We start from the raw sequence: 26476 nt of genomic DNA, 5'->3' as shown, positions 1-26476 counted from the left end.
TGGCTACTCTTTTACCAATGAGCAGTGGGATTGACTGTCACATCATAACGCCCCCAAATCAGAGAGAAGAAATAAAACGTATTTAGAAAATTAAGTGTTTATTAACTTTGCCTAATAGTGTGTCAAGTGGCAAAAGATAGTTTTTGAGACTCAAATAGATAAAACCATTTTTGCATTTCACAATGGAGCCAGAGAGATTAAACTGTCTAGCAATTTCTTTGGGAAGTTAAACAGCTTAATAAGGACAAATTAAAGGTATCGTTTTGTCACGTTAAAAGCTGGTAAAGTTTGATTTTTTATATGTATTTTTGTACAGTGTATTCCAAATTTTAAATAAATAATAAAATTTGAAAAATGTTGCAATTTATCTTTGCATCCTTCAATTGTTCAACTAGTTGACACCAGATAAAGATCACAAAAAAATGAACACAGGCAGGTTGGTCATTTTACCTAGAATAATTTAATTTCTCCGTAGAAAAGGTGTACATGTTCATAGGGTGTGAAGTCAAGCTGGCATATAACAATATTCCTTCTGCCTATCTGATTTACCAAAGCCTTAACCTTACAGAGAAATGGATACATTAAAATGTGAACAGATTTGCACAGTCATATTAAATTGGTGGAAGAAACATTAAGAAAACATTATCATCTGAATAAGCCTGGTGATATTCTGCTAACAGTTTCTTTTTTTTTTTTTTTTTTGTCAAGCAATTTTCATACCTGTAATTGTTTCCAAAACTAACTATTGCCAAATTTACACTGACTATCAGCAGTGGAGTTACCCGTTTTTGAGTTTACATATATGCAGGTAGCATTTGGTTGTACAGGGAGTGTGGAGTTTGGCACAGAAATCCACAATTAAATTCAGTATTATTCAAACTTTTCATTAGGATACCACAACTAATTGATAAAAATGTACAGGTTGTTAGATAGATTGAAGTCTTTTTGTCTTTATCCCACTGACAATGAATTACAAAGCAGAATTTTAGTGATGTGGTTCCCTATACTTTTAGCTACTATATGGGTAAAAAAAAAAATTAAACTTTGTCTGTTACATAAACCAATCTTTGTATTTCATCAGTTTTAAACCTAAATGTTATTATGAAACACTTCTGAAACCATTTAGAAATAAAAGAAGTAAATGATCCTTAGATTACAAACTTCAGAATATCCACACTACACAACCCTAACTCTGGAATCGTAACACTTGTGCTATTTATATCTTGGTATATCTTTTTTGCCAATGAAAGAACCACACAACTAGAATAACTGCAACAGCATGGCTTTTGATCACCTAAAGTACCCTTCTTTAACTCTTGACAAACTATACTGTTATCATGTTTTGAGACACAATTATAAAAGAAAAAAATCAAATAACTACACAGATAACCCTTAGTGGGCTGTTCAATTTTAACTATTATATACCATTAGGTTGGTAGTCACGAACATAAAATAACACACAACGATGTATTTTTTTTTAGCTACATAGAACACATGCAAAATCATTTTTATTTCCCATAACATAGTTCCCTATTGTCATTTCATGTGACTTTACTTCCTTATAGATGAAAGAAGTTGGGAAGGGTGTGACAAAGAACAAATCAGCCTAACTAAAAATAGGCTTAGTAAGAGTGAATTAGAAACAGGACAGACTTCTCAGCTGACAGTTACTGCAAGTGCTCTGTTCTGACTGAACAGTATTTTAACCTGCAAACCCAGAATTATGGATAGATAAGTTCTTGAAAGATTAAATCTTTGACCACAACACTGAACAGGTAATCTACCAGAAATGATAGATGGTGTTTAACTGTCTTATAAAGTTATTCAAAAAGACTTTAAACTTGATGCATTAATTTCAAACACAAAATGCACCTTGAGTGTCAAAATACTCAGTGGAAATAGGTTTTCTTCTTAAAAAAGTTCACCACAACTGACAGAATTTGTATTAACGTAACCTAATACCTGAATATCGCCACAGGAAACTGATAGATATCCTTTGTTGGTTACACTGTCCAATTCAGTTTTATCGAATAAAAACTCCAGATTGTCAACCACATCAATTGTCTTATCACCTTCTAGTAATCTGTTACTTATTGGCATTCAGATGTCAATAGTTTAGACTAGTTTTCTTGTCAACCTCTGCCAGAAAAAGAGGGATTTGCACAAACCTTACTTGAAATAGAAGGCTCAAAGCAAATGAGGTAGTAGGCACACTGGGAAGCTAACCCAGTCCAACAGGATTAAAATCTGTCTTCATAAAATTCATTGGTATCTAAACCATCAAATTACATTTCTTTTTACCAGGTAACATCTGGTATCTTTTTAACAATGTTCTGCATTCAAAACCATGTCTGAAATGCATGATTTTATTAGGATTCTTGAGTTCGGGTAAACTTTCGGTTATGTGCACATCCTGCATCAGTAATGACTGTTTAAGAACTAACCAAGTATGTCTTAGTTCAAAACACTGGCCCAATGACCAACATGATTAAGTTGTTTTGGAATTACCTTTTTTCTTTACCCATAACTAAATAATTATGCACTACACTGGTATATAATGATTTACGATTTGCTGGAACTGATTTTAATATGACAGGAAGTAACACTTTTAAAAGACTGGAAAACATGAATATTACTATATTAACTAAATAATGGTTTTTTCAAGGCATCCAAAGTTGTACTGTAGGTTATATGCATCTTTCCCTACATATCTCACAATTTGCTCTTTATTTCATTTTGCCAAATTAATTTTACATACAGATTTGTGTCTTTGTTTGGTTTTGTGCCCAAGTTTTAGTAGAATAAACTAAAAATATTTTCCTTTCTTTATAAAATTGCAAAGTACAGTGCACATTTTAAAAACAAACTCTCTTCAACAGAAGCTCAAAGGGCATGTTTTGAGGACTGTTAGCCTAATTTGATTAAGTCAATATATTCCAGAGAGAGAAATTCTGGGCTTTCTACATTCAATTTTATATTGTTGATGTCAATCCTTATTGGAGAAACTTGAATGTTATAAGGTATAAACGACCTGACTGGATGATTTGGCCACTGCTGATAAGCAAAAAATGCTTTTGATATAAGTTAACAAAAAAGTTCCTCCAACAAGTATATCAAAAATAAATTTCTATAATATGATCACAAAAAAAGACCATAACATACTTCAACAATTAAGCTCCTATAAAACATTTTAACAAACTTAAAATGAAATAAAACATTATCCTATATAACACACCCAATCCCACCAGGTTTTAAATCCTCCTGCCCACCCCTCCCAGTAAACAAGCCCAGGAATCAGTAAAACATTTAGTTTTTCACGATGTCTATGTATATATATTTGATGCAAATTACAAATTTGTAGGTAATAGGTTATTATTAAAAAAAAGGGGGGTTTAAAACCAAACAAAGCACCCTTATTCCTGCATGCCATATCATATCCATTAGTATTTCACATAATTTTTCTTAAATTCCCAATCATTAAAAAATTAAAAATTCAGCCCCCATTATTGTACGACACTTTAAAAAAGTTTAATTCTTTGCTTCTCCTCTTTGGTTTTAGGGTGAGGTTTGGCAGTGAATGCCATGGCAATAAACATCTGTATTTGGAAGCTTCAATTGGTCTGGCCTGGACGAGGAGGTTGAGGAGTTTGTTGGGGAGGAGTTGTTACGAGCCCGTGACGCCCCATTCCACGAGCATTTGTCTGACTGCGGGTTACTAGGGTTCTGATATGGCGCTGGGCAGCCTAACAATGAAAGTTGAAGAATGTTATTTATGTTTTAGGGAGAAGCATGAGGTAATAAGAACTTAAACATATCTATTTTTCACAGAAAAATAATATTCATCCAACATTTTCAATATATACTTAACAAAAATAAAGTTTGTGTCATTTACAAAACACCATGTATAAATTCTACACATTTGAGATTCACAGAAAATTTATGACTCATGTGATATTTTCATCATACAGATCACAAATTAAAACCAAGGATATCTTCAAATATGTGTACATGCAGAACATACCCTCAATAGCCAATGAAACCCAAGTACTGGTGTTATTTTAATTACTTTTACTGAAAAATACTTTTAAAAAGGTTCTTGTAAGATGCAAAAATTCATAAGTTTGACTATAGAACTGTTCTTTTATATATACTGGAACATTATTCTACAAACCAAATTATTAATTAATATATGGAGAGTAAGGAATTATAAGTATAATTTTAACTTAAAAAAATGTAAATTTGCTGTAAATTAATGGATTTAAAATTCTAACTAATTTCCTAAATCAATATTTAGTCAAATGACCAGAGTGTTTATGATGATGAAACATCAAGTTCTAATCTTTGTCAGAATATTTTTTTATTAAGAAGACTTTCCAAATAAAGTTTACTGTTTTTTCTAACAAAGGCTTTCAATTTTTCATAACTTCTAAAATATTTGAAATGATTTTAGCAATAGTGTATTTTACCTGAGAACTGTAGAAATCTCCAATGATGTGGACGGGTGTTTCTTCTGCTTGGGTGTTCTGGCTTTCTTCAGGCAACTTAATCACTGCTTGAGTTAACCGCTGCATTTCTCTAACCTACATATGAGTTCTTGGCTATATTAGCCGGTGCTTTTTTTTAATCTAAACACTAAATGTAACCTATCAAAACTATTTCTTTAACAAAATAAATAAATAATTAAATTGTATCCTAGAAATACTAGTTAACAACATTGTTTATATATACAAGTTTAATCTTAAATTTATCAACACAATCACTAAAATATCAAACTACATTTAAGTAAAATTTCTTATTGTAGAGACAATGTTATGTAAACCAACTACCATTGTTATCTTGTGCATTACAAGCTATATCTTAACTTTAGTTACTTTAAATCTTTCCATTAGAAACTTTGTTGACGAAAGACTTTTACTTTGGATAACAGTATGTTATAGCCATTAGGATGAAAGGAACTGACTGTAATGAAATTTTTTGAATTAATTTTTTCAATGGTTTTAGAGTTTTCTTTTATTAAATATACGTTTTTAAATATTACAGTATCAAACAGTTTTCTTTTGGTATTGCGTGAGTGATTCTACATTCTACTGTATTTTGAGAAGCTTCCTTTCAAAATTTCTGAGAACACCTGATTGCTCTAATATTTTATTTTAAGACCTTTACAAAAACTAAGTAAATAAAAGCATTTAATCCAAAGACTGTTTGAAACCTCTGAAATTATTACACATACAATTTTTATTATTATTACCCTTGAGATAAAAGGAGTCATCCTCAAACTATTATAACATAAACAAAAGTATATTTATGGCTTCAATTACAGTCCTCATAAAGCAACTTTCAAACTGACATTGTATGTTTGATTTAAGCAACTGATCATGGGGTTGGTCCAATCCCTACACTGAAGAAGAAATGTCGACTACAATTTGAAATTTACTTTGTGCATTTACGTGAAACGTGACAAACTTAGTATAACATATAAGCCTGTTGTACACAAGATATGCCTGTGAACTGACATCAGTGTGTCATAGAATCTGACAAGTCATAGTGCAAAGTATGTGAAATATAAAAATACTTTTGTCCATAATCTTTAAAACCTCCAAAATGCACATCTAAAGGTTATTTTGTTTTTAATTTCTCTGTATATTTTATCTAGCATGTATCTTCTTCTACTATGAACTATTAACCTGCAAAGTTGGGTAAAAATAACTAGTTCATACCTATGAAATCAAATACATTACATCGTATTCAATGAGAAGCATATTTTTACTGCCACCCATGCCCAAAGTTAAGTTACAGTTCTCATAAAGCTGTTGTCAAATAGAAGCTCATACTTATGGTCTAAATTACAAACATACAAAATCAAACAAGTACTCACCGTCTGTCCTCCTTTCCCAATAATACGACCAACTTGGGATGATGGGACAAATATTTCTACCCTGAGGCGAGCTTCTTGAGGTCCAGAATATCCTTCAAAGCTCACCTTTTTAAAAATCATAAACTGTGCCTGTTATAGAAAATAACTTGTTGATCACTGATCAGAACCCATGGATCATCAATCTTCAAGGATCATAAAAAGAACACAATTTTGAACAAAACAAAATTTCTTTAGAAAATTTATATTTATCTACATTTATCCTGTACAAAAGAGAGTAATCAAAAATTATAATGACCCAAGTGATTAGGACATGTAATGAAAAAATATGGCATGCCCATTTAGGTGTGTAAAAATCTGAATACTGTAAAACCAAAACAGTATAGAGAGATTTAATTTGTACTTTATATTGCAGTAACCTACCTTCCACTGCGATTCAGGTGTGCCAATAATGGTTACCTTTCGTTCTGTTTGTTTGTCTAAGGGTTCATCTTTATTGGGCTGAGCAACCTGCAATATATATTTCAAAAATGAGAAGGAAAAAGTTCTACAACAGTAAGTTCATGATCTTTAAAGAATACATATATGAGAGACAATAATTTAACAGAGTCAGCCAATTCTTTAAGCAGCAAACTACAGTAGGCTTTGAAATTACTTGCAAAGCTTAATTTATAATTCAACCTAACAAAAGGGACAATTATATGTACCACTATTGTTAGCCTCAAAACTCCACATATTACTACTACTTTCTCATTTCAACCACAAAGAAATTATTTTACCTCGCACTATTGGTGTGACGGAAATTCGAACCAGTAACCCTCAGATTACAAGCTGAGTGCCTTAACCAACTGGCCATGCCAGGTTCAAATTAAACAATTTAACAGTAGGAAAAAAGTGTTTAATATATTATTAATGATTATAATTTAAACAAAACAGCACAATTATTTATTATTGAAGTAGCCATTTGATGTAAGTGGTGCTGAGAGAAGAATCTGATAAAGTCAGTTCTTGAAAAATAGTTTTGTTATACAATAAAGATTCACTTAATATAATAATGATCCTAACAAGAGACCAAAGACTACACACTAACTTTATACATAATGTTGTTGACAAAGAGTTGCTGAATGTGCGTTTTTATCTTTAACGGTTTCACATACCTTTATACTAGCTCCAGAGGAGCTGATCATATCTCTGATGCTGGAACCTCCAGTACCAATGATGGCACCAACAGCAGAGTTTGGAATGTACAAGAACACCTGTTCCTTATTTGGATCTTGTTGTTGTGATGACAAGGGTCCTTGAGGGTAGTTACAAGGCATATAAGAAGGAGGAGTATTGTACATACCATAAGGTGGTGTAGCTGGTCCACCACGGGGGGCTGGAGGATAGCCAGGGGCCCCCATGGTGGACATCATGGCCATAGGGTGAACCCCAGGGAACATAAATGCCTGGGGAGCCATAGCAGAGAGATCATTCTCATAGCTCTGACGGAGTTTTGCACTGATCATTTGTTCAGCTTTACAGATGTTCTCCAGTTTTCCAACAACGGTAATTGTTCGTTCCATGTTAAAGCTGTTAACATCGTGGATGCTACTGTACACAGAAAATAAAAGTTACAAGAGAACATACCAAAGATGCAATGTTGGTCATTTCTTAATTTTTCAAAATAAAACTAATATTTTTTATATTGTATTTAAGTGGTATTATCAATGGCCAAAAAATGAGAAACTGGAAAACTAGTTAAATTACTTTCTAAATTAGAAATGTCTTTTCCTATTGTAATATTAAAAAAATTACACTAATAATACTAAGATTTGTTCCCCTCCGATAAAGTATAAAGTGACACAAAACCCACATTCACAACTGATACATTATTAATTAGTCTCTCTTACAAAGTATTCTTCATAGTAGAAACATATTTGGGTATCTTTCTGTTTAAAAAAAATCATGTATACACTGATTATACCTGGAAACAGTTATTTTGGTGTCTGTTTTCTCCATTATTCCTTTGATGGTGTTGCCATTTTTACCAATAATGCGTCCAATCAAGTTATTGTGTGCTAATATTTTTAAAGGATTTTCACTAGAAAAAAAAAAAGAAATTTTTTTTAGAAAATATGTAACATTGAACATTATCTTACCACTGATCAGCCAAGAATGAAAACAAATTTAGACTGGTTTAAGACTGGAAAGGTTTGCCATTAACATTACATTAAGTTTTAAAAGCTTAATGCCTTAAATAATAGGTAAACATTTTTGTTTTATTTATAATTTCAATCTAACACAAGAATACCTTTACTTATTTCAAATTAAAAGGTTTCCCTCAACAGAGCTTCTGATACAATAATATTCAATAAACTTTTACCTTCGGTTGGTATTTTCAGCTTCTTGCTGCATTACTTCTAAGATTTTTTGGCATGCTAAAGAACAGTTTTCTGGGTTTCCATATATGGTGATTACCTAAGATTAATTATACAGTTATATGGACAAAAGTCAAAGTATTTTAAGAGAACAGGATTCAATCCATAAAATTACCTTTCTTTATCGCATTGTTGTTGAGAAATAATAGAAGATAAAAAGAGAGAAAGTTTTATTAACTTTGTTTCAAACCATTCTTTTAACTTAATATATAGTTCTTTTTTTTTAAAGTTTGTTAATATTTTTCAAACCACTCTAATCTGTATAATGAATCGTATATTTTTATTTCTAAGGAGTTTTGATCCCTTTCAGTTGGAAGATCTTTCTTGACTGGAAATCAGTATTTCAGAATTAAAATACCTTTACAAACACAAATATACATCATCAATACAGCTCTCATTCTATTTTAAGCCATGTATATTTCATATATCTGGTAAACAAATAGTGTCTGTGTTGATTATAATACTGAGCAGTTGATCACGAAATACGAGAAACACTCAACTACAAGACTAATAGAAGTATTACACCTATTATATTTTTTAACATTATACTTTTTTATTAAATCCTTTAAGAGGTTTCATGCTATGGTGACACATGATCATGCCATAATGTGTGTACCAATATTATTTATTATTAACAATAGGTCAATAAATAAATGAAAGCCACTATCCAAGGAAATTGTGTGTTACAAGAAAGAGAAGAAAAATTTTAATTTAACAATTAAATGCATTTTATAACTTCAGATCAATGATAAGCATCACTTAATTACACTAAGAAAAAGAATTCAAATCTTGATCATACTTTTTCAAGAGATCCAGCATTTTCTTTACGATGAACATCAACTCTATTTTTTTAAAAAAAAGAAAGTAACAAAATGAATTATTTCATTCTGCATTATTCATAATGCATGTAAGAGAATATTGCAACTTGAGTTTAAAAAGAGTCATGTTCTATTTGATACAGGTGTTCCACAAACATAACTAGTAGCTGTTAGGTTTATAGTTACACTAAACAATGTTTACTGAATGATAGAATGTATATACAGGGTATATAAACTCATAAGTAAAAAGCTTTTTAATGATGTTTGAAGAAACTAAATGTTTACTTGTATAACAATGGATTTGTAAAGCTTCACAAGAAAAGGCTCAACTGCTGAAATAAAAATTCAAGTAAGAATTAAAATATTCATATTTTCAGTAGGAAACCTTGTGTGTTAATGTAATTCTTACCTGGCTCTTGACTGCTGGGTTACTTGTCTTATTGTACCTCCTGCTCGACCAATAATCGCACCAACCATGTCGCTTAACACAAGGATCCTAAGGAATATAACATTTAAAACAGTTACCAACAGTCTTTTTATATGAATATAAGCTATAGAAAATTCTTGGACAGTTCATCAAATTTCTTAATTTTGATCTCACAACACAAAAAGAAAAGTTTTCATTTAGTCAAACTATGATTAATAATACAACACGATGTCATGTTAACAGTGGCAAAATGTACTTTTTGTTGAATATTTCTTTTTCAATCCTTTTAGCTGTTTATTCTTCTGCAACTTAAGAGATACTTCATCAAAACGAAATAAGATATTGTAAGTTTAAGTTCATTACTGTTTTCTGTTGTTGTTTTTTTTAAACAAGTTATTAATAGAATCCTAAACACAACTGTGAAGATTACTTCCAAGTGATAAGCAAATGAATTACATTGAGATTAGAAACCTCTTCTTTTTGGACATTCAGATACAATAAATATTATGACTAAAATATCTAGATTCTTGACAGATGTTCTTTTCACAGACCACAGATAAATTACAACTTGAAGACTCTGTGGCATGTGGATTAGATCATCACCATAAACTATATCATAAATAGATAATTTTTCTTGAGTATTAACATGGATCATTTAATGTTTTCTGTAAGCACGATGCCTAGTTTCACAGTTACAGTTCATTATTTCCCAACAAAGTCCTCAACAGTATTATTTACAAAAGTTTAGTTTATTATAAGTCTCGAGTTATAAAATTAATAGACTATTTCATGAACAAATTCATTACTGTTGCTTGGAGTAACATTAAAAATAACACTTGCATTTATTCAGTGTTATCTTAAGAAACTTCTTACAAATGACTAACCTTTGTGACTCAATAAAAAAAAGTTTTGTATTCAAGTAAATAATCAGACATTTCAGGTACTTCTTTAATGAAAATACTTCTACATTTAACTTCATGTACAACGGCTGATCTACATTATAATGTAGGTTTAGAACAATTTTCTGTTTATGGGTCTATATGCTGCTTTAACAGTTAACAGATAAAATATAATGTTATTCATGTAGCACTATTTCAGATTTTTTTATTTGTAGCTACAACACTACATAAGATTTTTTTCTGAGCATTATTTTCACACATTTAGTAATATAAATATTTTTGTACTAATTTGTTATATGGTTTTTCAAGTAAACAAGAATTTTTCCTACACTAAGCAAAAACATTTATTATTGCATTATGAAATTGAGATTCAAGTTGATTAAAACAAAAACCAAAATATTTAGTCCTTAGTTTTAAAACTTACCACCTACCAAAATCACTGTTTATACCAACTGATTGTACATGTAAAACAAATATTTCATTTATATGTGAAAACATATTTTTATATTCTGCATCAAAGCAAGAATCTTTTCTTATTAAATTCGAACAATATAATATATACCAGCTGCTTACCTGCAAACACAATGCTCTATTGTACATATTTCAGGTGTTTATACACATTTTCTCAAATGATATTCTGCCGATACTTCTTGTCTTTCATCCACTTCAAAATTTAGTATCTGTATGATGAGAGCACATTTGGCCTCATCTAACTACTCTGTTGTACTCCATATATGTGCCTCAAAAATAAGCTTTCATTCTCTTCTTATTAGATATTACAAAGCACTATGAAAACATAATTTTACCTCAATGGGAAATCTGTTGGGCGCATTGGATTTGGTGAGTTCCCTGAGTAAGGAAAGGGGCGAAAAGTGCCTCTATTTCCACGGTTGCCACGATTTCCACGACCTTGATCCATTACAAAATCCACTTTTAAAATAGAGCCTTCAAGTTCAAATCCGTTCAGCTGACTGAAAGCTCTGCAAATGAAAATACAAATCTAATTAATATGCACGTAGTATTTGGAAAAAACACAAATGAAACAGAATTTTGTCATGTTGATAGTTTACAAATATGATTGTTTTATGCCTACCAGAATACAAAGTAAATGGAAACAAACTAAGTTTATCTCTTTTAGCTTAGTTTTAAACTACAGTTTGTTATTAGAATGTGAAATTGTTATGGTTTATAACATGTAGTTCTAGGTAGCTAACTCTCCAATGTACTTACTGTTGTGCTTGATCGGGGCTGTCATAAGTTACAAGTATAGAGAAAGAATGTTCAGATTTTGCTGGACCTGAAAGAAGAACATAAACCATTTTTTTTAGAAAAATGGCATTATATTACACTACAGCAGTTTTTACTTGTTGGTTTAACTCACTCAATGCTGGTTCTCCCTACTGGGTACAGCTCCCATCCAGCAGTTGAATGGGAGCATACTATACACAAATTGCAACAACTCTAGATCTGTTATAGAGCAGCTGCAGTCAATGGGTTAACTAGTTACAAGATGAAACTGAATACTCAGGACCATCCTGGACAGTCTCAAGTTTGGTAGCCACAGAGTTATAAATTATTATATTACAACCAAAAATAAAGTGTGCTATAAAGTAAACTCATGTTCATTTTTTAATGACCAAATAGTAGTTAACACAAACATACAATTTATGGTCCTCGTTTCATGTTCTCCATCACAATAACTTTCACTGAGGAAATGTTAGAGAAATTCCTGAAAATAATTTTTTAAAGAGTTTTCATAAAAATGAATTAAAAACTTGAGCATAATACCTTGATCACACTGGTGGACATCACCAAATGTTGCCAATAGTCTCTTGATGTTATCCCACTGGACATGGTTGGGAATGTTGCTAACCTGGACTTTATTAGTACGGGTTCTGTGAAGAAAAAAAAGAGAAAAATGTGCATTGGTAAATATAAATATTATAAGTATAAATTAAAAATCAAAGGCAGAATTCAGTTGTTGTAAATGAAGACATAAAACAACAGCAAACAAAGGACTTCATATATACATAAAGAGAAATGTATATGTTTACACCCTAGGAGGACAATCTCAACCAAAATTTATATGCAAATGCTATAGGCTATGTCCTAGGAGGATCTGAATTGAACTTAACCCTATTTCTATTTTGTGGAGCCAGGTGGTTTAATTACTCTCAGTCCATCAAATAGATATTAAATGATATTAGCAGGTTGACACAGTAGACAATGTTAAAAATTCTACATGGATTCAAAGTGTAAAAGTTACAATGCTGTTTTTATAACAGCCACCCTTTACTCGTGGTCAATGAGATGTAGGGTGTTCAAGGGTGGGATCACCTCAAAATCTTTATTTGTTGGTAGATAGAAAGTAAACTGTGAATGTTGTTTCTGAGGAAGCTTTGTTATAATTTTAAAACTGAGATAAAATTTATGTTCAGGTTATTATTTTAAATACATGACTGCTGCTAAACTTACACTGTTTTAATTATGTTTAAACATTCCCTGTCAGTTGATGGGTATTTTAGTTTGTAAATTATAAATACTAAATAAAAAAATACATTCAAACTTACATTTTAAGGTCACTAGCAACATTCAAATTTGATGTTAAAATGTCAATGTGTCTGCAACATATCAGAAACTTTTGTTTTAGTAACAAATTGTTGAAAATTATCGGGATATGGATCATCAGCGAAGACAGATTACTTTTCATTATTAACACATTCTGCTTCTTGTAATTTAATTTCCATGTTTATACAAAGCAAGAATTATAAAAGCATTCGAAGTCATAAAATAGGATTAAATGAAGACTAACCCGGCAAAAACTTTAAAAACTCATTTTACAAATGCAACACTAGACTAAAATACCCTTTCACTAGCAACTTCAGACTCGACTCGTAATCTGAGGGTCGCTAATTCGAATCCCTATCACACCAAATATGCTCGCCCTTTCACCCGTGCAGGCGTTATAATACAACGCTCAATCCCACTTTTCGTTGGTAAAAGAGTAGTCCAAGAGTTGGCGGTGGGTGGTGATAACTAGCTGCCTTCTCTCTTGTCTTACACTGCTAAATTAGGGATTGCTAGCGCAGATAGCTCTCGTGTAGCTTTACGCAATATTCCAAAACAAACGAACAACTTCATTCAAAAATTCTTACACAATGTATCTTAATACTTACCATCTTGAACAAATGAAGTGTTCACGGTATTTTTCAGATATTTTAAGGATTGTTTCAAGTCTCTTTTTTAAAAATATGGTATTTATAATTTGTCATTCATATTTAAACTCTCAACTTCTTTACAATATTTAAACGAACAAAGAGAAAACACGGTTCATGTTATATGTCGAAACGTATTCATGTACCATCTGTGTCATTACCATGTACACGTAGTAAACACAAATGCGCAAGTACCGATTTAAGTGACGTAAACAATTTACACACACACACTTACGAACATCGATCAGTGCAGTGATGATACAATAACTTGGCGGGATTGAAGATGTTCGTCCACTATTGGACAGTTGCTGTCTATAGGAGTTATCATGTGAAGCTAGTAACATGCGTATACTTCACGCGTTACTCAACCAATTGTTTCCTCTCGTTGAAAAACGTCACTACCAATCGTACACAGCCATTAAAAAAAAAAAGTTTAAAGATATAATAACTTTGTATTTAATAAAATATTAGTGTCCAAAACGCAATGGATGTTAATTTAGCAAGTAAAATTAAGTGAAAATAAAGCTGTAAGATGGCCCTTTGTTTTTTAGTTATGGTTTTTATCATGTTTATTAAGATATAATAACTTTGTATTTAATAAAATAATAGTGTCCAAAACGCAATGGATGTTAATTTAGCAAGTAAAATTAAGTGAAAATAAAGCTGTAAGATGGCCCTTTGTTTTTAGTTATGGTTTTTATCATGTTTATTTTTTCTTCAACTTAGTTCAGCCAAATTTTAAACTAGACTTTAAAACGTTAACCTTTATTAAATAAAAAATTAGTCATTTTTATATTAAGAAACTAAAAAAAGTTCCCCTAACGGTAAAGTATGGAAACTAGATTCTGTGATTTTTCTTCATTTATTTATTTTATCCGTAATTCGTTGGTGTTATCTGATGTTAACAGCGTTACAAAGTCCTAGCCAGGCACTACCAGTTAATCACTGATTACCGATTATTTTGTACTTACACTTTGTTATCCTACCCTGGTAGTAGCATGGAAATTTGATAACTTCCATTGATAACATGCTTGTTCGAAAGTATGTAAGCCAATTCTCTCCCTCTCTCTCATAAACAGAAATCTCTTGTATTTTCTAGTTAAAAACACTACGCTATATACAATGGCATACAAAACTGAAGAAAAAGTCACGTTGATTTTGGTTGATGTAATCCTTTAAAACGCAGATTTGCTTATGACCATATATGTAAACATTAATGCTAAATAACTTAAGATTATTGTTTGTACCATCTAAGTCGAGCTTGCCTGATATCAAATAATAATGCCATTAAGAGTTTTCACTTTAAAAAAAAAAAAAAAAACATTTTTCCAATCCAAATATTTAACATAATCTTGGAAGAATTCCCATACAAATTACATCGACAAAAGTTCGTTTATTCAAAAAATAATCAATTTGTCGACAACTTTAGAGAAGGCCTGTATATTAAAATGAATACAACAAAGAAACCACGAAAAGATACTGTTATATCGCAATTATTTCCTGTAGTAGTAATACAGGAAAAGAAATATTGCATCCACTTACATTTTGTTTCATATCAACAGTTATTTTTATATTTAACTAGATGTTTTTAAAGAAACAACTCTTTCTAGCGTTTTAATTCACTTTAACCCTTTCTGAACGCGTGTAATGTGTCTAGCCAATGGCAGTCAAAGCAAGCGACCAATAATCTTTCTTTAACGAGAAAAAATCCTTTCTTTCAAAAAAGAAATGGTTAGTTCCTTTCCAAATTTTCTTCTCTGACATTTCAAGTTTATAAAACCTGCGCATGTGCGAAATATCTACATTTTAAATTCCCACCATCTATTTAATTCAATCCAGTTTATGATATAATAATGAAACTGTACAACGTATACCTCGGATTAAGGTACTGAGAGATCTTCGCAACTTAATGGTAGACAATAAATATTTTTATCAACGAAAGGATATTTAGTCTAATTTAACATTAAACATAATGAATAATAGAATTATCACGAGATAAAATACGACAGTGACTGGCATAACGGCCATCGCTAAGCACAAAAAATTACGGGTGGTTACAAATTATTAAATAAAAGGAGGGTGGACAATTTTCACCTTTTTTACCTAACTCTTTAATTCCTTTTCAAATTTTCTGATTTCGTTAGATCTTCCTGGGTGGTAGCCATCTTGTAAAACCTACATTTCTTGCTATATAACTTCCAGGCCTCACTCATCAAAATAACGTTTAGTATGCTTTCTTGAGGCATTAAAACTTGAGTTAATTTTACATTTGTTGAGGGTATTAATACAGTGAGTATTATACATAGTTCTGGTAGTGCACACAAATTTTCAGTTATAGCATTTTATTACAAAACATTTAAATTTCATATTAAATATTATCTTCCGCATAGCAAAAAGATGGCGATAGTTTCAACACAGCTATCCACAAAATGTATCCATTCAACAAGAGAACGTTGAAGTTCACCAATGTATGTGGTAAGAGTGACGTCGTAAAAGTAGATAATAAAATGTCTCTCCCTTAATTTGGTGAAATAAGATAAAAGTCGATCGTGTCGTGTAAAGTCAAATTATAGTTGAAGTATGTAACAATAAATAATAGGCCCCGGCATGGCCAGGTGGTTAAAACATTCGATTCGTAATCCGAGGGTCGCGGGTTCGAATCCCCATCACATCAAACATGCTCGCTCTTTCAGCTGTGTGGGCGTTATAATGTGAAAGTTAATCCCACTATTCGTTGGTAAAAGAGTAGCCCAAGAGTTAGCGGTGGGTGGTGACGAGCTACTTTTTCTCTATCTTACACTGTTAAATTATGGATGGCTAGCGCAGATAGCTCTAGCGTAGCTTTGCGCGAAATTCAAAACAAAATAAACGAATAAGAAATACGAAAATCAGAATCCGTAAGCTTAACACGTAAAAAATAACTATCGTAACCAAGGCATTTTATGAATACACACAGAAGAACGTAAGAATATATCTAACAATACTTAATACATTCTTCTCTACAGCTTTCGTTCTAAATGAAAATATTGGCTATTTCTCTTCGATTTTCAAATGTTACTTCTGTCTCACTGGGCCACAGCAGGAGAGTAAACTTCTGTCTTAATTTATTTCTTTAAAATTCTCTTATTAATCATGTTTTAATTAACGTTTATGTAAACTAAAAATTACCTCAAACATGAAACTTTTCAGAAACACGTTACAAGATCAATATTCGTTATTAAACATTCAAAGACACACTATGAAATATTGATTTTACAATTTTCTCGTTAAAAATCCGATACATACATGACGTATTTATGCAATTCGAACAACAAAATGTAATGAAATGAGACATCTTTCATCAATATTTAAAGAAATTTAGGACTCTGAAATAGCATAAACAGGAACGGACGTTAACAATGCCGGGTCGTGCTAACTAACCTCTTTCATAGCTACACAGGGGAAACACATCATACCAATGTAAAAACACATTGTTACACGTGGCAAGGGTCGTTAAATTACTAAACATAATTTTTTCAAGAATTTTACAAAACTGCCATATAAAGAAACACAAGTGAAATAGAAATGATCGTTTAAAGCGAATCTGTTCTAAGGTTTTTTTGGAAAACCATAATGATAAAATAACGAGACCCAGAGAGTTTGGCCAATATTGTGTGTGTGTGTGGTGGTAGTAATTTCGTGAAGGTTCCTATTTCACTATCACAATAAAATGGATGGTCAAGTAAAACAACTTATCAAACTTATTATCAAAATGACCCGAGAAGAAGAGGGACCCTTCTTCTTCAGAGGCAAATATGATTTTGTATCAAAACTTACTGACACTACGTTTTTCTGATTGACATTATAGCTTACTATTAGAGGCAGCAATATGGGAAATAATAAATACAACTGTTAATATGGAAATACAATATGATCATGACTATTAATATGGAAATACAATACGATCATGACAAACTGATAGTCCACAGTAAAGGTTATTTGAATAACTAACCTCAGATCACAACAAGCTATTGTACTAAAAGCGAAACAAAGACAATCTGGCAATGTCTGATCATGACGGACACATTACGATCAGAACAAAGGTTATTTTGTCATTAAAATTTGTCTGGTTTTTCTTTATTGTAAATAAATCTAAGTGGAATGTAAGCATAAGGAAAACAGGATGGAAAATGCTTCTGCTAATTTGTAGAAACTACTAATTTGGCACGACCATCATGACTGTACACTACAGTCAGATCAGGTGAAACGTCACGTACACGAACTGGATATACCAATAGCATTCTCTCATGCCAATATCACAACTAGAAACACTACGTTTTCATCAAAATTTTGACATCTGAATTGGCGAAGTATTCGTGACGAAATGTGGTTGAATGGACGATAAAATGCCTATACTGGAAGTGCCAAGTACAGAGAACATTGTTTCAAAGCTCTTTCGCTTTCAACAACAGGCATTTGACTGTCCATTTATCAACATTTCGTCAAAACAAGCCTAATTTAAACGCAGTATTTTAAATATGTAAAACACACAGCAGATATTAATAAATAACACATTTATAGAAAACTGTAGTCGGAGCTTCGTGAAATGTTTTTTAGTTTTAAAGTAGCTTCTCTTTCAGAAGACAATTAGTAAAGATGTCACCGTATATTGTACTATAAAAATGTGTTTATCTGAATACCTTTCGTTTAGGTTATTTAAACACGTTGAATTAATACATTTCAACCCGGCTTTAAAAAAAAGAAAAGAAATAAGAAAATGTACGTCTATCGTTTGTCTCAATTCTGTGAATAGAATTACTTAGAATATCCATAATTTTGTACTACTTTCACTCAAATCAACATCGCCAAAGATTTCAGAATTTTTCCTGCTACATGTGTTACACACACAAAGATTGAGCGGAGCTTGGATCATTCTCGCCATAACGTACACGATTACACACGAAAGTGTATTTCGTGCTACCCACAGTTTGTTAGTACTCAAGCATAATGCTACACAATGGACTGTTAACGAGCACACCACAGGTATGGAAAACCTAGTTACGAGGGTTGTAAGTCCGCAGATATACATACCGTTGTACCACTTGGAGCACTTCCTAAATATAAACTGCTAGTTAGTTTCACTTCCTTGTACTCGTGCGCTAATACAATTAACTTTTGTTTTCTTTACTTGTTAATACTTTTAGTTAAAACATTGCAACATAAATACGAAAACGAGGACAAACGTGAATTTCTATTAAAAACCACGAAAATAGAAAAGATGCTCCATATTCACTTTACGATCTATAAATCATTTAAAATAATTTAAAAGTTCAATACTTCCATAAAAGAACAATTTAAATAGTGTTATTGGTTAAAGATCAGGTTTCTAAATCTACAACCATGTTTTATACCAAAAAACGACAAGGTGGCTTTCACACCAGAGGTCATAACATTGTACTAGGCCCAAAAAGTTTAGACCTTCACAGAAACCACAATTTCAATAATTTATTTAGGCAAATTGCTTATTGTAATATTTTGTTCCGTTTAGGTACACAGCAGGTTATACGCACTGTGGCCACGTCAAAGAGCCCTAAAACATTCCATTACAAGATCTCTTTGCTTATCGTTAAATATAAGGACAACTTTATTTTAACCTAACTCTACTTTTCTCTGCGCATACGCATTACAATAGAACCGTCTGTATAAGTACTACAATCATATACAATGTGAACTATAATACAGCAATCAGATATCGCATCGATCTCGCGATTCTTTATGTTAAAAACAATTGAAAAAAATTAAGATTCATCGAAGATTTTTCAAAATACAGTTTCGTTAGATCTAATTTCAACATGGAACTGATGGAAACTATACAAACTTGCATTAAATTAATGAGAAAATATTGAATGTTGATTGGTCTTCAAATCATATAGGTCATACCAATATACACTACTATTAACTCTTCAGACATCAAGAGAAAATACAAGCTATTGTTTATTTTCGTGACTTATATTTTGGAGATTAAAGAATTTTCGTGCCAATATAATTGCATGTAACCTCTTTTTCTTTTTTTTTCAAACTGTCAATTAATTGATATCGCTACACGTGCAGCTTAGATTAAGGAAGAGACGCCCCCCAGTGGCACAACAGAATGTCTGCGGACTTGCACCGCTAGAAACCAGGTTTTGATACTTGTGGTGGGCAGAACACAGATAGCCCACTGTGTAGCTTTATGCTGAATTTCAAACAAAGGAAAAAAGTCATTTTGATTTTATATTTCTTCATATCTATACTTTATTAAGGAAAAAAGAAAAACTTTTTCAAACGAGTAACGTATATAAACCGAAAATAATCGGTGGAAAATGTCCTACTCACTAATTGAAATACTTAAACATGTACATTCCTCTAATACGATAATTTGTTGCAGACTATTTGTTAAAGTGAAAGTATACAACTGATACCACAGCTTGAAACCACTTACCAACTAAAAACTAATCTGTAAAGATGTCTGAGAATGGTCTATAATATTGTTAGTTTGTAAATAAGCGTAAAACTATATAATAGGCTATCTGTGATGCGCCCACCATGGGCACATAAACACAATTTTTAGCATGATGAGCCTCCCTCCTGACTTTCCGCTTACTCCCAAGGAGTTATAAACATTGATAATTACTCTTGCTTGTTATTTATCACAATTAATTAAAGCAAAGTTAATTTGAATTACAAACAATTCAATGCTCGTGAAAGAAAAAGAAAGTGCTGGGTTGCTTCTTTAAAACAATACTTAACGCAATTAGTACCGTATTTTATGTCTTGTAAGACGCACCCTAATTTTGGAAAGACAATTATAAGAAAAAATATTTTGACTCAGTAACCAACACCTTGATGTCACCTTGACGTTTTTCAACCTACTGAGTAAATACAGTCAAACACATCATAATCTTCACAGTATATTGACATTATTAATTAGACTGAATGTTTTATGCTATTGAAAATACTTGTAATTGGTAAGCAATTAACTTATGATGTGTATGAGAGGCCGTTTTGAGTAGACCCTAAGCTAACCTCTTGCCTTACTTAACCCACCACTTTTGTTTTGGAAGACGCATGGGGATTTTAAGAAAAAAGTGCGTCTTACAAGGCGTGAAATACGGTCATATTTTAGTGAATTAGATTGTATAATATTTGTTACAACAAAGCTCTTTTTCCTTCGAGGATTGTAAAAAAACCCAATTAAAACAGACCATAACCTTGCTCTGAACAATGTTACTATAAACTTGAATCAACCGTCGTTAAAACTCGGTGATTTTCAATTTTTAGCATCCCACTCTCGTATCTGAAAACATGTAAATTAGCTCTTTATGGTAAACCAAATAGTTACTACGTCCTTACTGTACACATTTTAAATAAATGAATACTTGCACTGCCTTTTGTAAAGGGAAACTGGAAAACTTGTATTATTTACATACATGTGTGGGAGATGAGTTTATAAACAGGTGGAAGAAGTTATGACCGTATCATAGCAACAAGAAGATAAGGGCTATTAACGACGCACAAGAAAGGACCTTACTATTAACGGATCTGGTTACTGGAAGTTGGTTCGTTTCTTTCGAAACATACTGCAAACTGTCTTGGTGCAAGGAAATTCTACTTCATGTCCACTACCGAAAAGCTTAGGTCAATTGTCTTAAATGCTTGATGAGAGAGATGCCTAACTAATTACATTAACAAATGCCCCCATTCGGTAGATCCAACTCTCAGCGCGTGGCCTGTTCGCTGCAGAATGACGACCGTGACGTTTGGCATTTTGAACAACCCCGGACGTTACCATGGCAACGTGACGTCAAACCATATTCAACAGGAACCCCCTCCGTAATTAAGAACTTGACGACCATGTTGAAAGTTTTTTACAAATGTAAGTTTTTTTTAACGGTAAGTTTTATTATTATCTATCTAGTACTGCAATTATTTTTAAACTAAAAGTACTTTATTAAAATCAAATTAAAAGATCCTGATTCAGCAACTCCGAGAAAGTAAATCATTTAGGGGCGAAGGACTATTTACGTCCCCAATGTCTGTGCTAATAATATTATATATTAGTATTAAACAGGTGAGTTCATAGTTAACACAGCATTAACGGACTTAAGTTCATTACTAAGTATCAACAAACAATACAGATAAGCTAAAAAACGTTTGTTTCATTGACTCAAACGACTCACAGTATTTTGTCACGATATTTATAAACAAAGGTGGGCGGTTTACAACGCGTCTGTGGGTGTGAGTGAGTACGTGCGAGATAAAAAAAATGCCGTTCTCTGTGCTACCAATAAATAAATTCTCACATGTTAACATAAAACTTTATCATTAATTTTAAAAACGCTGAATGGTAAAACAAGTATCTTAACTCTCCCTCTTAAACAAGACGGAATATTTAGTGACATTTTCTTTTTAATAACGTAGAAGCTAATGAGTTGATGTTGGCGTACTAAAGCGTTAAGAGTTGAACGATTCGCGTTTTAAAGAAAACCATCGCAGTTTCGCACTGGATTTACTTCCCTTTCCAATAGCACCTAGAATAAAAAATATTTAAAAAACATCTTAGCAATAATATTCAGTTCCAATATGAAATTATAAAAACGGGAAAGTTACAACAATTGGTATTTTGTTGCCATACAACAATACAGTTTTTCCACCATACAAAGAGAGATAACGTTTTGAAAGTCAACAGTACCTATCAATTAACAATGAATTATTATTACTGTGAGATAAAAAATAAAGGCATAACAACTTAGAAATAAGGTATAATACACTTTTTCTGAGATAGTCAGTTTTGTTTCGTTATTGTTATTATCCGTGAAGGATAAGAAATTGACTAATGAATGCGGTATCAATAGACAATGTGTATATGCGAAAACAAACGGCATCAGATGTTTAATGTTAGTGCAAAATATAAGATTACTTCAGAAGTTCGAGGAAAGCTACACAAGGGACGTCTGTACATTGCCGTCCCTAAATTTTAAGTAACAACCTGAAGGAAAGGCACTTAGTCAAGAGGGCCCACCGCTAGTTCTTAGACTATAATGGGTGCTGGAGCACTGTGGTGTAATTATCGCTTCATATTGCACCCAGTACGGAGTACGTTTTAGGAAGAACGGGTCATGAGCCACGAATCTACAAGTCGGACACGCTACCAATTCTTCCACATTTAAGCCTACGATACATCAAAAAATTTTTTCAGCAGTCAGGTGCGTGTGACCTCAAGATCACGAGTTTTTTTTATTTTGTTTCTCCTTTCTGAAACTGTTGCATTAAACGTTATGTAAACAATTACAATGAAAAAGTTTTCAAAAACGTAGGTAAATGTAGGGATGGCTAATATGAATTATTCAAAAAACAGTGTAAACAAGATAGGAGGGATGGCACTTGGATTATCCCTACATAATATTACAGACAGAAATAACATAGCATTCATTATCTATAGTTATTTATTCATAACCGAGTATATCATATTTTTGTTAACATTCCACTACACTGTGTACCTCAGCTGTCATGTAAGGATAATGTTAATGTTAATCTTGTTTACCACCCTTACCATCTTGTTTACTTTATCTTTTACAGATTGATATTAACCATTCCTACATTTACTTTTTAAAATTTTTACTTGGTAACTTGTTTTTTTAATTAATGCAGTATTTCAATGCACATGAGAAGGTTGTACTTGTAACCAAGTTTTAAATACAGTAAACTCCTAACTATATATTTATTAGTTATCTATTATTAGCTGGTAATTCTTTTTTCACCCTGTATTTAAGCCTTTTGGAACAAACATTTTTGTAACAAATCTAACTTCAAGGGATAATAACAGTTTACACAAGAATTATTACTAGTTATTAACAATACTTATTGGAACGGATAATCCATTTGTAACTATGTGACCTCAGTAAAACTGGTTGACACCAATGTTTTGGTTTCTATCATGTAATAAAAATGATCGAGAAATTCGATCTGTTTGTTACAATATTTACAGACACTACCACAACTTGTGACTCAGTCACTCGTTGATATTCTTATAAAAAATAACATTGTATAGTGTTGTAAAGTTCTAAGTGACCTATTAAGGAGATATTTAAAATACTAATTCTATGACAAATCGAGCCATCTTCACATGGACAGTGCTGCTACCAGTATGATATTTTGTCTCAGTTATCGATATCAGCAGTCGGACAAATTCAGTAATGGTAGTAAATACCGAACTTACAACATACAAATTCTAAATTTATTTTCAGATAAATTTTTTTAATCACAACAGAATCTTTATTTAATCAAAATGAGAGAGAGAAAAACTAGTATAGTACGAACTAAAGGTTGCACTCTGTGTATTTGATTATAGTAGACCCTCGTGTGAGTTTGAATGAAGTAAAACCAAACTTTAACAGTAGGACATTAACGACTGACAACCATTAGACTACACAATTTAGAAGTAAATACATGAATGCCTTGGTGTTTATACAATGTATATCCTGCCCGATACACGAGAATCACTCATAACTAAATATACTTTTTAATATCATTCAAATGCAGTCTTATCCGTTAAAACACAAACTACACGTAAAATTATCCAAGGGGTATAGGTATAAAATCGACAATATTATTATTGTTAACTGAAAGCTTTTTATATGCAAGATTTTTATATTACTTTAAACTAATAATATTAAACAAGTTAATCACCTGGAAGCTTTGCACGGTTTAACATCAAGTTTTAAAGTAACAACGGTCATTACTATTTCCAAATTTAATACATTTTATTTTATAACCTTGGAAATAATTCATAATTTTATACTTCTATCAACAGCCTTGCCAAGTTATGGGTACACTGGAGTAGCAGGTTTTATTTAAATGTGTTCAAAATTATCCACCGTGGGAGAACTTGTACTAACAATCACTATTTTATGAAGGGGAAAGGTTTGCTTCTTGTATTTACTGTCGCAAGTCTTCATGAAAGAGTTGGGAAACATTCCAATACATGAAGCAATAGTACAGTAATATGTTCTTCAAACAGTAGAAGTTTTATTTACTGGATTTTTCAGGAGAATTTAAGATAACGTACTGGGCAACACGGTGTTTGTTTATATGTGGAACACTGCCTAGATGTCTGGCTTAATAAGGTTTTAACGTCGTGGGTCAGTGGTAAGTTTGAGGACTTACAACGCTCAAATGATACAAACAGTTTTGTCGAAAAATTGTAACACGATCTAAGAAACTACAACAGTTGCTCAAAATATTTGATAAAATGTAACTGAAATCATGATAAACTGAGCTATTTATGAAAGCCAGTGTTATGTTACAGGCATGAAGTTACTGTTTAAAAATAATTTTTGTAATATGTTGCGTACTTCCAAAAGGTGGCCGCTAACGATTTGTTTGTTTGTTTGTTTTTGAATTTCGCGCAAAGCTACGTGGTGGCTATCTGAGCTCGCCGTCCCTAATTTAGCAAAGAAAAACTAGAGGGAAGGCAGCTGATCATCACCACCCACCGTCAACTCTTGGGCTACTCTTTTACCAACGAATAGTAGGAATGATCGTCACATTATAATGCCCCCACGGCTGAAAGGGCGAGCATGTTTGGTGTGACGGGGATTCGAACCCGCGACCCTCAGATTACGAGTCCAGTGCCCCCTCCACTTTGCCATGCTGGACCTGCTACTAATGATTTACAGACCTAATGGACTTTTTTTTTTATCTCGAGAACATAAACGTTTCACCATAGCAATGAGAAGAAGAGTGAATTGCGTCCTATTGAAACGTATTTTATATTAACAGAATACCCTTCTGTACACAGGCAACATTAATGTTACGCCACCTGTTGGCAATTTATATAACTATTCATCAGGCAGAAGGCTCATGTGTCACGTTTGCCCTCCTTCTCAAAGGCATAATATTTAGCTACTGGAAATGCATAAACTGATCCATTTAACCATTTTAAAAACCTTAATTCTTGCTAAAACTAATAAAACAGTCTAGAACTTAACAAAAAATACACGAAACAACGTTTCTTTAATTCAATATATTAAAATGGTGCAAGTTTGTGTCGCAATTTTCAAAAAGGAAACTTGTTAAGGCCCGGTTTTCATTTATTTATTATTGGAGAGGAATTATTACCAATTATCTCAGAGAACCTGCATTCCTATATGCAAACAAAGACAATAATGAAAGGCCTTACTGTTGCAACATTACACCTGGAGTTTTAGGCTTAACTATGGGAAATAAAGCATGTAATAGGTCGTTCTTATAACCTAATGATCGATTGTTTTCTTACGTTTTACTTGGGTTTTTGTAAGATAAAAAAACACAAAATACTAAACAATACGATATTAACACCTGACCATGTAAAACCAGCCTATATATTAAAGCAAGGGCAACTCTGAGGACACCAGCAAAAGCATGTTTAACATTCTAGATGTTATTTTCCATTAAAATCACATAACGGAGGCAGTTATCTCACTGTAACAGATAACAATAAAAGTCATTCGATTTCACATTTATTCCCGATTTAGGCCAACCATGATCAACGACGAATATACTATTTGTTCAGCATATTTACATATTTCAAATTTGGAATTACAACTCAGTTAAGCGAAGTGTTTAAAAAAAGTACAGAACTACTAACCAAGTTAAGTCAAGCTAGTTCCTATTGGTTGAATATAATTACCAAGGTGCCAGAGGCTTTATAAAGCATTTCTAAAGGGCGGAGCTCTTCCTCAAAAGGTGGAGCTTATGAATACATATTTAAATACGTCTGCCCATGTCTTATTAAGGAATCCGCAATAATGCTAGTCGTAACATAAC

At 32.1% G+C, this 26476-nt stretch overlaps 1 protein-coding gene across 6 annotated transcripts in view; it reads right to left on the bottom strand.

Annotated features, from left to right (window-relative positions):
- Nucleotides 1-441: 441 nt before the first annotated feature.
- Nucleotides 442-26476, bottom strand: part of LOC143252594 (insulin-like growth factor 2 mRNA-binding protein 1) — a 75879-nt gene continuing 49844 nt past the window's right edge. For 2 of the 6 annotated variants that reach the window (XM_076504959.1, XM_076504961.1), the window contains 12 exons: nt 12225-12331; nt 11667-11733; nt 11243-11416; nt 9520-9606; nt 9092-9134; nt 8238-8332; nt 7839-7955; nt 7030-7465; nt 6296-6382; nt 5876-6004; nt 4467-4580; nt 442-3743 (listed from right to left, as the gene is read on the bottom strand). In XM_076504959.1, the coding sequence (XP_076361074.1) occupies nt 3612-3743; nt 4467-4580; nt 5876-6004; nt 6296-6382; nt 7030-7465; nt 7839-7955; nt 8238-8332; nt 9092-9134; nt 9520-9606; nt 11243-11416; nt 11667-11733; nt 12225-12331 (1588 nt within the window). In that variant the 3' untranslated portion in view covers nt 442-3611. Of the gene's footprint in view, nt 3744-4466; nt 4581-5870; nt 6058-6295; nt 6383-7029; nt 7466-7838; nt 7956-8237; nt 8333-9091; nt 9135-9519; nt 9607-11242; nt 11417-11666; nt 11734-12224; nt 12332-26476 lie in introns of those variants that run through there. The other 4 variants (XM_076504960.1, XM_076504962.1, XR_013029056.1 and 1 more) reach the window with 3 other exon arrangements.

Source organism: Tachypleus tridentatus, chromosome 6 (assembly GCF_004210375.1).
Source record: "Tachypleus tridentatus isolate NWPU-2018 chromosome 6, ASM421037v1, whole genome shotgun sequence".
Lineage (NCBI taxonomy): Eukaryota > Metazoa > Arthropoda > Merostomata > Xiphosura > Limulidae > Tachypleus > Tachypleus tridentatus.
The sequence above is the reverse complement of the archived record's forward strand: the minus strand, read 5'-3'. Positions and strand labels throughout refer to the sequence as shown.